Raw genomic sequence first — 14,110 nt, 5'->3', positions numbered from 1 at the left:
CCCCAGAGCCACCTCTGCGGCCACACCGGGTACCCCCAGAGACGCAGGCTGCGGCATCCGGACAGCCAGCGCTTTGCCGCCGCATCCAGACACCCAGCGCTTTGCTGTGGCGCTGCGGCGGTCAGAATGGGGAGCTTTGCTCTTCCCAGAGCGGCATGTACAGATCACCGCAGCCCGCTCGTCACACCACACAGAACGGACCTGGCAGCTCCCTTCTGCTCCTGACACGGGGAAGTAAGAAGCTCGGCAGCCAACAGGGAATTTTAACTTACACAATTTTTGCTAATGCTAAAAACACCCCTAATTAAAAAACAACCGAAATTTGAAAAAGCCACACTGAAAATGGTATCAGGGTCTCGTAGCATAGGCAAAACCCGCTCGTCACACCACACAGAACGGACCTGGCAGCTCCCTTCTGCTCCTGACACGGGGAAGTAAGAAGCTCGGCAGCCAACAGGGAATTTTAACTTACACAATTTTTGCTAATGCTAAAAACACCCCTAATTAAAAAACAACCGAAATTTGAAAAAGCCACACTGAAAATGGTATCAGGGTCTCGTAGCATAGGCAAAACCCCACAGCAGATGCTCCTGTGATCCCCCAGCGCCACCTGACAGCTGGCTCTGTTTTCAGGCGTGGTGTATAATTACAGCGAAGAGGGTGTGCGCAGGGAGGAGACGGGATGGGAGCAGTGCATCAGCATCCCCCTGGTCCAGCCAGACATGTTCGAGCTGCTGCGGCAGTGGGATGAGCTCCTGGAGGAATTTTCTGCGGGAGAGGCCTGGCTACCTCACAGGTACGTGGTTTAAAAGCAGGATGCAAGAGGAGCCTAGTCTGGGGTGATAAATGGGGCTATTCCGGTGTGGAACCTGCGAGGCCCGTGGCTCATCCAGCACTTCGCTCCTCCAAACACGTGTGGCTACCGGAGCAGCCCAGACCACGCCATCGGGCTTGCTGCAAAGGGAACCGGCCTCGTGCAGCAGGGGAGAACAGTGAAGTCGTAACCAAGGGACCTGCTGCAGTAGAAGAGCTCTGGAATAAGACAGCGTTGCAGGGACGTTTTCTGCAGCAACAAGATTTCTGGGTAGAACGAGCAGTTCAGTGAAACATCCCCTTTAAGAGGATGCTGCTGAGTTCCAAAGTCCGGGCACGATCCCCTGAGGGTTTCTTTGGTGTTTCAGCAGTGGGGGTGGGGGGTGTGTGTGGTTGCTGGTGACCATGCTGACAGGATTCTGGCCCAGGGGTTTCTTTGTTGTCAGGGATCAGAAATAGGGAACAGGCTCATTTGAGCTCTTCCAACTGGTTCCTAGCGTTGCCTTGGAGTGTTAACTACAGAAAGGCTTCCACACAGTGTGAACAAATCCAGCACATTCCGATGAGAACGGTCAGTTCTCTGCAGCTGTCCCTGAAGTTAACGCCTGCTAGCAGTGTTCAGTGTTCCCCACCCCAGCTCAAACCGGCACGGCCACACCACCGAGGTGGCAGCTGGCAGAGCAGGCTGCGACCCAAGGGAGCCCCAGCCCTCTGCACTGCTCATCGCTAGCAGGACGTGTAACCAGTGGCCCGTCTGAGCAACTCCTGCAGCCCTTACTTTAACATGCTCCTGGTTTCTAACATCCCTGGCTGGAGAGAACAACTCGCCACGAACATCCATATTTAAGCGCTGGCCCTGAAGGGCTGGCAGCGGTTCCTGGAGCACAGGCACCTCCTCGTTCCCCTCAGTGAAATATTCCCCGTGCGCAGAGAGGAGCGGGTCAGTGCTCCACGGACTAATGAGGTGTTCCTCCTAGGTATGACGAACACGACCACAACTGCTACACCTACGCCCTGGCCTTCGTCAACAGTGTACTGAGCGCGCAGGGGAAGCGGCAGATGAGCAAGAGCGAGTTCACAGAGAGATTTGTGGTCCCGCAGACAACAAGAGCTTCCAAATACCTCACTCTGCATCAGGCGCTGACAGCAAACGACTTCTACATTGTGCCCCTCCCCGCTGGAGAGGAGCGGCGCTGAAGGGGACGAGCTGCTCTACCAAACACCCACAGCAGGCAATAGCAAAAGGAGCGTTAAGCCTCCACAGCTCAGGGTTTAAGACGCGTGACCTGCTTGTTTTTAAACCAGTTAACTTCACGTGTTACCCTGCACGTTGTGGAAGGAGCAGGAAACTGAGGAAGCACGCCGTCCTATTTAGTCAGTCACCCTGTGCTCTCATCTGCCAGGACACTTACACCAGCAGTGGGGACTGCTGTGGAATGACGGCTTTAACGAGGGAATTGGGGTCACTGAAGCTGTCGCAAACCAAAATGTTTTTTTCTGTCACACTTATTTACCAATGAGTGGGGAAAAAAGGGCATTTGTGTTTCCGTGCTGCTGAATTCTGAAGTCTGTGACTTAGTGCAGATTCTTCACAGGCAAAGGTCTTTTCCTTTAATTGCTGATAACTATAAAACAAGTAAGTCCAGCTTATTTGCCAGGTAGATTTCTTTTCCAATTCTCTACATTTTGCATGCTTATTCCTCAAACCCAGACAGAGGCTTAATATTAAAAGATAATTCAGTGGCTGTATCTGTAGTAACAACAGACTCTTCAGGATTTATCTCAGTTAAAACTTCACAAAAAGCAAATTAACTTGAAAACCTTACAAAAAGGAAATGTAACAAAAAAAGAAATATAACTTAAAACAAATTAAAAAGATTCCTCAAAAGCACTTTCACCTGTTGGTCATTCCACAGAGGTGTATGGTGAGGTCAGAATTCTGCAGTCCATCATTTTGGGCAATTTCACATATTTTCTTACATTCCAGTTTAAGAAAAATATTTCAGCTTTTTTTCCTTCTCCTGATTTCTGCAAAGCCAGCTGGGTTTAGTCCTGATCTGAGTCCTGTTTTCTCAAGGATGGAGAAGTAATCATCACCAACTGGGGTTCTGTCACACCTCGTTTACCCTTCCGCATCGACACACAGCGTTTCCGCAGCCCCATGAAGTGCAGCAGGTACCGTCCTCTGCAGCCAGAGACAAAACCCCTCACCAGGTACAGCCCACACAGACCTGTGTGGCTGGACAAAGCCATGAGGCAACCACCCTTCTCATTTCCAGCAGAAGCCATACTCGGTGAAAGCAAAGACCAGGAAATCTCCTGGGCTGAGCTGTATGTAGCTCTCACATTCATGACATGGCTTTACGATTTAAACTGTCTCAGTTAAACACGATTGTGCCTTTGTGGTTGGTGGGAACAATTCTGAGCTGACAAAATTTTCACCAGCCCTGGAAGACGTCCTGTGAGCAGAGGTGAAAGAAAACAGCCCAAATAACATCCAGTGTCACTGTCCCAGCCGTAACCCTCCTTAGTGTTGTAGCAAATGTGTTCTCTCACAGCTCAGAGGGGGGAAATAAACACCCCAGCAGGGCAGTGCAGCAAGGAAGACTGTTGTTCAAACACAGAGATGGAATTCCAATGCCTGAACGTGAAGCAGCAGAGTGATACTGAAACCTCCCGGCTCTGCTCAAAAGACAGCTGAATACGGGCTGGCTTGGCTGGCTGGTTTGTTTTCCAAACGTGGCTTAGGAACCTGCAGTCTAGATGAACAGATCTTACACAAATGTTTGAAAGCAATGGGCACCAAGTGCGGCCCGGCAGAACTGCCCAGCGCTGCCCTGTGCCTCACTGCACAGCAGCCAGCTGGTCTCCCACTCTGTTCTACAGGCAGGACAGAGAGAGATACGAGCGCTCTTGAAAAAAAACAAATGTACAGGCTGTCATGGCTGCTGGATAAGAGAGAAAAAAGCAGTGATGAAACTGAGACCTGCAGTTGCCAAGCCAGAGAGACTGACCTCCTCTCACCCGCTCAGCAGATCTCCAGTATTTCCTGCACTGTAACACACTGTCCACTGATGAGAAGGGCATGGGCTCGTGCTCAGGGCATGGGCTCGTGCTCAGGGCATCCTGCTGTCTGGGGCACGATTCGGCCCTTCCGTTCAAGGAGGAATCTTACACTGCAAGTCCCAACGGAAGAAAGACATCCCGGTCCAAGGCAGGAAAGGTGCCTAACACCTAACGTTGCTGTTAGGTGCTTGGACCCCAGAGTTCATTGAAATCTTTGCACAACTGGGAAGACCTCCTCCATTCTGAGCAGTGCTTGTGAAAATAGGCCGCTGAATTCCAGGTATAGGCATGTAACAGCAATGTGTCACAACGCTTGGCGTTGCTTTGGCCAAATCCCTCTCCAAAGGGCAGTCTGTGCGGTGTCACCATAGCTACGCAGTCAGGTGCCGCCACGTTCAAACATATGTCTGTGCATATGTCTGTTTTAAGGAAATAAACAGGTATTTGGACTTGGAACTTTGATTTTTCCCCTTCCTGTGCCTTGTTATAGTTTAGTTCTGTTCTTCAATACAACATTCTCTCTGGTGAACAGGAGTTACCTCATTTTAAATAGCATTTACATGTACCAGCTGAACGTGCTGACAGCAACTGTTCTGAGGTGATGGCTCATCTTAAGAGCAGGTAAAAAATTATGGGAAGTGGCTTAAAAAAAAAAAATATAAATTTTTCCTATATGAGTTAAAATTCCTCTTGCTCACTGCGTTCACGGGAAGAAACCCAACGAGTTACGATCAGTTCCTGAAATAAAAACCAGCTATTATTAATGGGGAAAGAAAGGGGGGGAAAAAAGCTGCAGATATTCAGTGAGGGAGGGGATTAAGCCTTTAGCAAATTGACGTCTTTTATGTGACCACTGAGAAATTTTAGCAGATGACTACATCTGCTCCTGCAGCGAGCTGGTCTCTTGCCCGTTTTTCTCAATTTTCAAACAGATAGTAGCCATGCAGTCTCTGCAGGTCACCCTGCTGCCCCGTGCAAACGCTTACATTCATGGTGCCAGCAATGTTAACATTTAGAAGATGTGACACCTTTACAGAGCCTGCAGTGAGCTTCTCGTGCCGTGGGGCATGGAGGAGTCAGTTCCTTTACTGCAGCTCTGTGTGCAAAACCCAAAGCCTGCAGGAGGGCACACCGCAGCTTGAGGGGCTCTGACAGCCCACGGTCCAGCTGCTCAAGGCAAAGCTGCAGGGGCAAAGCAGCGAGGCAGATACTCACCTGAACCTTGATTCTTCTCATACAGTCTGGTGTCAGCATCTCTTTCTCAGTCATGTCACATGGTTTAATCAAATAGCACAACATAAGCTCCTGTTGATAAACGGAAAACCTGACTACAGGCATTTCAGCTGATTTCCTTCAACAAGTTTCAGATTAATTAGCAATGCAGATACCAAGTTTCCAACAAGATGTCTTCTGCAAATAAAGCTGGGGAGAGTTGTAACATGCGCCTATCTCATTTTCCTTATCAAGCGCAGCCCTGCTCTAGGGTAAACTAGAATGATGACAGGACAGCTGAGCGCCCTGGCTGTGAGTCTGGAAGCGCCATGTCTGAGCTCCATCACAGAGAAAAGCTGCTGCAAACTTTCGGTTTCACTGTTCAAAAGAATTTAATCCTGGCAGATGAAAAGGGCTTTAAAAACAGGAGTGGCAAGCAGGAAAGAAGTGTCCCTGGGTCTGTCTTCTGCTCCTCACACACCTTTTAACATTCCTACAGGTGACAGAACTTCAGTAAGCTTCTTCCAGAATTCCTCTGAATACTGACAAAGGAAAGGCTTGTTTGCCAACTCAACTTGTGTTCTTCAGCAGACTGGAAACAGAAGGCTTTTCTCTCCAGCCTCACTCCAACTCCCTGTTCCTTGGAACTAAAATGTACCATTATCATTTTAAAGCTATTTTAGAACTAGCATCTCACACTTACCTTAGAAGCATTAACAGTGGTTCTGTTCAGCCCAGACAAGGACTTCCAGCTGAGTGGCCTGCGCAGAGAACCTTCAAAATGATCATCGACTAATTCAGCAATGACCGAGTAGCTAGAAAACAAAGCAGAGAGCACAGTTCACAGGAAGAAAATTACCATTTTAGGAAGACAGTGAAACGTAAGAATTAGAGCCTACATATTGAGGTTAAACAGTATGCCAGCATGCAGTGAGCAAGTTGTGAAACCTAAATCTGTTTCTCCCAGGAGAAAAGGAGTAGATGAAGTGAATACGCTCACTGGCACTCTCCCTCCCCATGCTCATGCTGCTCCTTGTAGCATTCATTCTCTTATAAATGCTGATCTGACAGTTACAGCCGATTTATTATCCAGGAGTTCAAGCTGTCTAGCTAACAAATAAAGAGAATTATGAACCCTTAAAAGTGTTCTCTCCCAAATTACATACATTATCCACACCATCTATTTTTAAAAGTCAGCATTACTACATCAAATGACTCTCCTGAGCGCACGCATTGTGAGTGCTCAATGTGCTCATTGCAACTTTCATTTTTAGTGTCTTACTCCTGTTAACAAGAGGTCAGTGATGTTGTGTTATTTACCACCTCTGCTTTTCCACTGCCAGTATGAACGCGTCTGGCAAACTGTTTTGAGTGAAGAATATGTGCTCAACCAGTGAAGATACTAAATTTACTAATGTGAAACTAAGAAATCACACAGAAACGTGAGCTTCAAACCTTGCATGATAGAAGGGGGGACCTTTTCGATACAGCACTGAAATGAAAGAGAAACACCATAGTTAGATCATCGCCGAGTTGCCATCTGAGTTTAACACCGGGGTCTATAAATATTTTCAAATATTTTGTAAGTTTTAATTGCTCAAGACAAGCCTTTAACACTTTTGAATTCTGCTCAAAATTAAGTTGTCCCAGCAAGAGAAGTGAGAGGGAAGAGACAAAACCCAAATGGGAACAGCAGGGTGACTCAGGGCAGCAGAGTGGCAGGTAAAACACAGAGCAGAAGAGCCGAAGGACACTTAGCAACTGCTGCAGGAAAAGTTGAGGATGGAATTTTAATGCAGTATTTGCAACAGACATTGAGTCACTGGAGTACAAGTTAAAGATCACAGTAAGCCGGTGAATCTCTCTTCCTAGCAAGTGTTTCCCCCGTTTTAGGAGAGGCACAGGGCACAAGTTCCTTCATACTACCCACCAGACTCTCTACAAGTTCCTTCTTTACACAAGAGTACACAGGACTCGCAGCAGCCGGGCTGCTGTGATGGAGCTACAGGGCTGCAATTCCTGCCTTCCCTTGGTCATGAGCTCCAGAGCGGGCGTGTTGTTTAACCAGCACAGCTTTTCTTAAACAGCTGGTGAGCACAGACCCTGTCAGCAGAAGGACAAGCAGCACTTCATTCCAGAGACAACCGTGATTTGCATATCATCCATTGTAAGCAACTGCAGTCATACTAACTCTAAGAAGGTACTGCCGAAGAACAAAAAGCTAAAGGAGCTCGAGAATCGGGCAGGACTCCTGATAGCCTTCAGCTAACCCACTCTGTCAGGCACAAATCTAGAGGCAGCAGTGTGCTGAACAACAAATTTAGGCCAGAACACAAATGCACAGTGAACAAGCCCGTATCAACCACCAGGTGATCGATATCAAAAGCCCCATCTGCAGCCCAGGCTACTAAGAACAGGGATGATGAGTTCAACCAAACCTGCACGCTGATCAAAGGGACCAGCTCAGCACAGTCTCAACACTCTCAAACACAGAAAGCCCCGGAGCACGTACTTGTGTCAGCAATATTAAAAGCCTGGCTGGTTTGCATACATTAAAAATCCCTCCCTTTCCTCACATTTTTCCGTGATGACAGGCATTACTGCACTGTTCACATTGATGTCAGCTGAATGCAGGTCCTGAATTACTCACCGAGGGATTATGGACGCTGCTAATTACTCCTGTAAGACTAAAAACCCTCCCATTAACAAACAGTCAGGTTCCTTCCCCCTCCTCCACCCCAAAAGAAGCCAGAGACAGTCTCGGCAGTGAGCTCAGCAGAAGTTCAGCATCAGTTGCAAACTATTCCATTTTCTAAGAGAGCTACTCACAGAGATCAGTTCCGTACTTCAGCCCCACTTTGGGGACCCAGCCCTTGCTGCGGAAGTAGTGATATGCCATGTAGGTGGTTTTAAAATCAGGCTTCACCTCGCTGAAAACTTCCCATAGCTTCAAAATAGTTAGAGGCTCCTAAAAGTCACAAACAAGACATTAATGTGACCATGTTCACATCAGGCAGATGGGGAATACTGTGTGTAGTAGAGTGTAATAGCCAAATACCAACTATCACAGTCTACTGCAAAGAGCTTGTTCTTCAGGCAATAAAACACGGCATCCCGAAATACAAGAGAGAAACCTGTTGCTCCGCTTAGTGGGTTTTTTTAGCATTTCACATCCAGTCCTATAATGCCCTTGTTTAAAGGAAAATCTGTTAAATCTTACACCAGAAGCACAGGTTTCAATTATTTTGTCATTACATTAACAGCAGCTTGATATACTTATAGATGAATGCTTAAAACTCCATGGCATTTTCCTGTTTCAGGAACGAGACTGTTCACCATATCATTCCTCCCATAGGCGCTTTTTCTGCATTTCCTGCCCAAGTCACTCTCTCTCTGCAGAAAGCCTGTGCTTATCTCTATTTGCCTGGGCACTCACCAAATGTTCAGACTAGCATTTCATAAACAGAAATTTCAGTACTGGTAAAATCTTCCTAATTACTCTGTTTGGTATTTCCTCATTCAGAATTAAGAGCATAAAATACTGCCCTAGTAGGTAAAAATTCCAGACCAAAACAGATCCAAACTAACAGTATTCCCAGCAATCCAAAAGAACCCAATCTCTTACCTCACCGTAATAGATACTTAAACATCCCAGAGCATAAACCAAGAAAAAAGCCTGGAAAAATAAACAGAAGGAGTTAACTGATAGCTAGGGTCTCCCTGCAGTTCACATTCCATGCAAGAACAAAGGTTCAAATTAATTTTATACCAGAATCCTAACGGAATCAAGACAAACAAGTTGTCTGAAAGTTTCCGTCAGATTTGGTTTCCTGAGTTTTACATTTCAACAGACACGGCACTACCAAAAATCGGTGGCTGTGCTGAAGCTGCAGTGTTAAAACTGACCTGTGAATGTATTTAGAAGCAGCACAATCAAAGCGAGATATATAAAATGCTATATTCCTGGTATTTCTATACTTGAGTCCTATCACTGGTCTCTTTGTCAGCGGGATTATTCCTCTAAAGCGAATGGGATTGGACCCTACTTTTGTTTTTTAACCATATCATGCCATTAACACGAGTTACTGGAAGTTTAATGACTAAGACAATCTAAATACTTACAGGAGACACAGGGGAACCCTGTACTTTAGAAACAAGTATTAAACTACGTTGTCACAGAGAATAATGTTTATTTTTCAGATTAAACCAACTCATACTGTACTTGAAACGTACCTCTTCCAAGCTGAGTTGTAAATATTCAAAAATCCTAAATGGATTTCTTCTGCACACTAGTTTTTCCTTCTTGACAAACTACAAAAAAAAAAAAAAACCACAAAAACAACCAAAACCCAAAACCTATATTACTAAAACTTTAAACTGGAAAAAATAGTGGGTTCTGAAAATAGCACTGATAATACCATTTTTCTAAAGATGAGGATACCCTGAACATTCTCTTAACACACTCCTTACATTTTCTTGTGCCTCAGCCGAGTCATCTTCAGGGCATAAGCTGCCTTCTTCTTCCTCTTGCACCAACACATATTCTGGAGCACATTCTTTTGGCTTGATCGTCTCACACGACCTTTGCTCAGTGCTCTCCTGGGCCTTGCAGCCACAGGGCATGAGAAAGCCATGCTTCTGGCAAGCCACGTCACCTTGCGCCTGTTCCTCAGAGCCACGTATGGCCACAGGATCAACCGCAGGGTCTCCTTCCAAACTGGCTTTCTTGTAGCCTTCATTCCGCTTCCCAGGACTTAGGACTACTACATCCCCAGTCTCTGCAGAGGATTCTCTGGGAAGGTCTGTACTTTCTGTCTGCAGGTCTGTTCTGTTGGCATTATTACCAGTTTGTTCAGCTCCGTCCTTTCCCGAAAGAGGCAGCTCAAGAGGCTTCGTGTAATTCTCAAGAATTCTGGCAACTGAGCAGTCATCAAACCCTTGTTCTTGCAGAATACTTTTAGCCCACTGGACACGACACTGGTACCTAGTAAACAAGTGAAATAAATGAGAAGTTCTAGGGCATTACATCCTCTAATTAACATCTGAAAGAAAAGTAAGATTCGGCCCAGTTCACAAAACAAATCCAAACGCCCCCCAATAACTGCTGTGCAAAACTGCACATGCACACTGTGACAGGCCTGCAGTCTTCAGGGAGCTGCAGGCATCACCGAGCATCTGCCACCTTCTTTGGCTTTGTTTTGCCTTTTCCATTTCCATGGCAACAAACACCATCACCAAAGTTGGACAAGTCCCCTGTGGTGAGGACTACTGCTGTGTAGTTTCAAGCAGCAAGAACTTCACTAAGAAAAAAATCCCTTCTCCCATGGAAGCCCTAAGACTGAACTCCCTGTAAAATCATCTGGGTGTCAGAGCTTGAGCGATTAGAATATGCAACAAGACTTTGCATGTGGATCTCTCGCACACTTCATCTAACTACTGAGAGCAGCACCTTCAAACTCTGTTTGAACTGCCTCTGAAACAGCAAGGACACAGCGAAAACTCCAGTGGAAAAATCTTACGCAGAAACGACCTTCAGTTTTAACCAAGCCCTCGCATCCCTGAGAAACACCAGTAATCCCGTCAGTGAGACAGTAGCTGAAAGCTGTAAACATCTGTAGTATTTTTCAACTATGATAGTTTTTAGTGCCCCTTTAATTTCTCTTTGGAAGGTAACGTTAATATCCGGCCGCAGCCATTAACCTTCATTCTGTGGGAGTTACAGGTAGGGGAGTGCAGCTGTCCTTACTCAGAGCTGGACAACTCAGGCACAAGGCTTTACTGCCCCAAACAGAACCCTGGCACAGCACGTACAGACCAGGTAACGAAGAACTCCGAAGATGATTAAATGCAAATTGCCTGAACCAACACAACCTGTTAGTCCCTCCAAAGTCTCATAATAAAGCTCCGTAATTCTATGCTGTACTTTTTGGTATAAAACCAGACTCCTCTTCGTCCTGTGATTTAATTCCCCTGTAATTTGCACTTACGGACCCCTACCGAGACAGACCACGAAGCACCCTCTGCACCAGTGAGATGACACCTTCACTGACGCTCAGCCCTATGTGCTGACACACAGAGCAGTCGCACAGTTGAGCAGACACAAGAACACGTTTCTGCATGCAGGAACTGTCACAGCAGTAGCAGTAATATTACTCCTGTTTGTCTTACCTGAAGCTGAGCACTGAAGGAACATAACTTTCAAATAAAAGTAAATTTTTTTTTTTAGAGTTGTCAAGGGATTAAAGCAAACACAGTAGCTAATTTGCACCCTTAGGATAGTTCATAGACTATTTAAGCAGAACAAAATAAGTATGTGGTCCTACACCCTTTGCTCTTAAATGTACAAACTAGCAATGTTAACAGAGACTTTAAAATAAAGTGAATCACTTATGTATTATAGAAGTTCAAGAGCGGCTTCAGCCAGTGCGTAATTCAATAAGGAACTGGGAAACTTATTTTAAATACTCTGCCCCCGAAATGTCTCTTTCTCCTCCTCAGCCAAAGAACATGTTTATTACGGTTGATATTGTTATGAATTAATTACCAATACTACTATGCATGCACTCAGTCTTGGCTTCTAGTCAGCAATCGATACATGCTGAACATCACCTACTCAATTCTGCTTTTTCTAATGCGATTTACAAATTAAATACAAAGAAAAGAAATACAAGCAAGTCATCAGCAGACATACAGCCAGCCATCTGAAAACCGGTAAGATCAAACATAAAACAGAATCATCTGTTTTCTGAAAAAAATAGTGATGTAAAGTAACTTACTTTTTGGATGCAATTATAGGCATGTTTACGTTGGCACCTGTATAAAGAAAAATCACATTTCAACAGTATAAAAACATTTTCATGTGATTTTGAGCACTGAGGTAATCTGTGGCCCCAGATTTACCCACATTTTCAACCCTCTGTCATTGTGGTCCAACTGGTATTTAATAAGGACACAGCAGAACTAGAAAAGGTACAGAGGTAACGAAGACTGAACACCCTGCCCATGTGGAACAACTCAATACGCTGGTTTTCTGCAGCCTGTAAACAGTCACTTTATAAACACCCAAGTGCAGACCAGTGTAACTGGCTCTAAGCAGACTAAAAATTTCACAAATCCTTGCCTCATGATTTCATGGACATTAAAACCTACAAATTAAATCCAAGCAAAACTGGACACTTTGAGGAAGGAAGGCTGCAGGATGAAACCTTTACTCACAGCTTCCAAAGCCCCCATGAAGGCCAGGAAATGCACTAAGGAGCTACCAACTGACCTAGGTTCCCTGGTCTCGTATTTTTCCTGGGGACCTTGCACCAGCCGTCACTGGAGACAAGGTGTGGGGGGAGAAAGATCCTTGATGTGACCCAGTAGAGAGATCATTTTTCTGTGTGTAATTCATAAACATGTATCTGCAATGAGTGAAATGAGAAGCACTATTACAGCAGTGACGGAGGTACATGCGGGCACCATTTACCTCGCCACTTCGTCACCAGCGAAGGATCAGAGATGCTGTACACTGGTCGGCTTCTGGAAAGGATTCCTTTTCCAAAATAGCCCTTCAAAGAAAGGGGAAAACCCTTGTTATATCATCAGCCAAATCCCAGCGTCTTTCCAAAGAGACAATGCGTACTGCCAACATCAACTGAAAACAACCAACTGCAATTCTGCAGTGTTAAAGCTCACGACTCAGCGTCCAAGCCCTGGTCCACACTAAATTCCTGCACACAAACATTTAACCAGTGGAGGCCTACAGGTCTTCTTCCTCAATTCTCAGTATTTGTCAGCCAGCATCTCCATGCAAAGTTCTGAAAGCACCTGCGTGTCAACACCGTGACTAATAGAAAACACAGGTGGACAAAGCTACTGCACTGAGCGGTAGTGAAACGGCACGCGGACATGAGAGGCTCCACGTAGCTTATTTTACTCAGAAAGAAACCACTCTGACGCTAGAGGAATGATACAAGTGTTCATAAAACATTAATATCCCAACCTCCTGAGCTTTAAAAGCAAGAAGATGCTTTTGCAAGGTTGCATAAAATGTTGAAAGGAGAAATAAACATAACAACCACAAAGTCTTCACAGCCGTTTTTTAGCTCACAACATCACTTCATTTTAAAATTTATTTGCTGGGATAAGAATTAAATACTTTTCACATTTGATACAGAATATATGTTTTGTACTGATTTTAGGAGAGGGGAGAGATATGGAGAATTACTAGAGGCTGAAGGGAAAGGAAAACATAAAGAAAAAGGCAGGTGGATTTTAACAAATACTACGCTCTGCCTATGTCTAAACCACTAAAAATACTCTGCAAACAGGGTACAGCACCTTGTTATAAAGCTGTTCAATATCTTCAGGGTTCCTCACAATAACATTGTTGTTGAGGATTTCAGCCTGGCACATTCTGAAATCCTTCCCACCTGCACCCACAGGAAAGGGAGACTCATATGACTCAAAAACTCTTCTTTTCCTTCTCGGGGGATGAAAGACTGCTTCTGCCATTTCCTAGCGCTACTGTTTTCTCCTAAAAAAGTGAACCAAAACATTTCACGTTCAGGAGTTGAAGTTTACCCATGTTTACACGTTTCAGCGATGTTCCCTCCCCAGTAGCAAATAAGCAATAAATCCCCCAGCACGATGCAAGTTTAACTCTGGCACTGTTATGTCCGACAAACAAGCTGTAATTTGCAAGTGTAATATGTTGATCTTTTTCTCCTGCATTACCCCCGAAGACGAGGCAGGGAGAGCTCTCAACCAGAAGTTTATAAAGGCAACTTGACATGAAAGGCAAGTACATGAGCTGCTGAAAATGCTTCGGGAATAAAGCAGACGACTGAGTAGAATAAGCAGAAACCACAGCGCACAAGCGCCTGCACATAAACTGTTTTCAATAATTACGGTAATAAATTCGGCAGAGCGAGCCGTGGCTCCGCAGGCTTCTCTTCTTTCAACAGGGAACCCTTTTCACGGGGAAATCGGACGGAGGAGCGCAGGGGACGGGCGCCCTTCGCCGCCAGACGAG

The 14,110-nt window shown here is 45.5% G+C and overlaps 2 protein-coding genes across 2 annotated transcripts; one reads left to right on the top strand and one right to left on the bottom strand.

The window, feature by feature from the left end:
- Window positions 1-155: 155 nt before the first annotated feature.
- On the top strand, window positions 156-2,010 carry MKRN2OS (MKRN2 opposite strand). The gene is made up of 3 exons (XM_010142424.1): window positions 156-234; window positions 634-796; window positions 1,791-2,010. The coding sequence occupies exons 1-3, from the start codon at window positions 156-158 to the stop codon at window positions 2,008-2,010; spliced, it is 462 nt and encodes a 153-aa protein (XP_010140726.1).
- A 2,547-nt stretch (window positions 2,011-4,557) lies between these two features.
- On the bottom strand, window positions 4,558-13,590 carry TSEN2 (TSEN2 tRNA splicing endonuclease subunit). Its single transcript, XM_010142423.1, has 11 exons — window positions 13,417-13,590; window positions 12,563-12,644; window positions 11,868-11,904; window positions 9,562-10,075; window positions 9,325-9,402; window positions 8,717-8,767; window positions 7,921-8,059; window positions 6,547-6,583; window positions 5,795-5,906; window positions 5,095-5,184; window positions 4,558-4,617 (listed from the first exon to the last, which is right to left on the bottom strand). The coding sequence occupies exons 1-11, from the start codon at window positions 13,588-13,590 to the stop codon at window positions 4,558-4,560; spliced, it is 1,374 nt and encodes a 457-aa protein (XP_010140725.1).
- Window positions 13,591-14,110: the final 520 nt, after the last annotated feature.

The sequence above is a fragment of the Buceros rhinoceros genome, unplaced genomic scaffold (assembly GCF_000710305.1).
Source record: "Buceros rhinoceros silvestris isolate BGI_N320 unplaced genomic scaffold, ASM71030v1 scaffold18728, whole genome shotgun sequence".
Taxonomy (NCBI): domain Eukaryota; kingdom Metazoa; phylum Chordata; class Aves; order Bucerotiformes; family Bucerotidae; genus Buceros; species Buceros rhinoceros.
The sequence above is the reverse complement of the archived record's forward strand: the minus strand, read 5'-3'. Positions and strand labels throughout refer to the sequence as shown.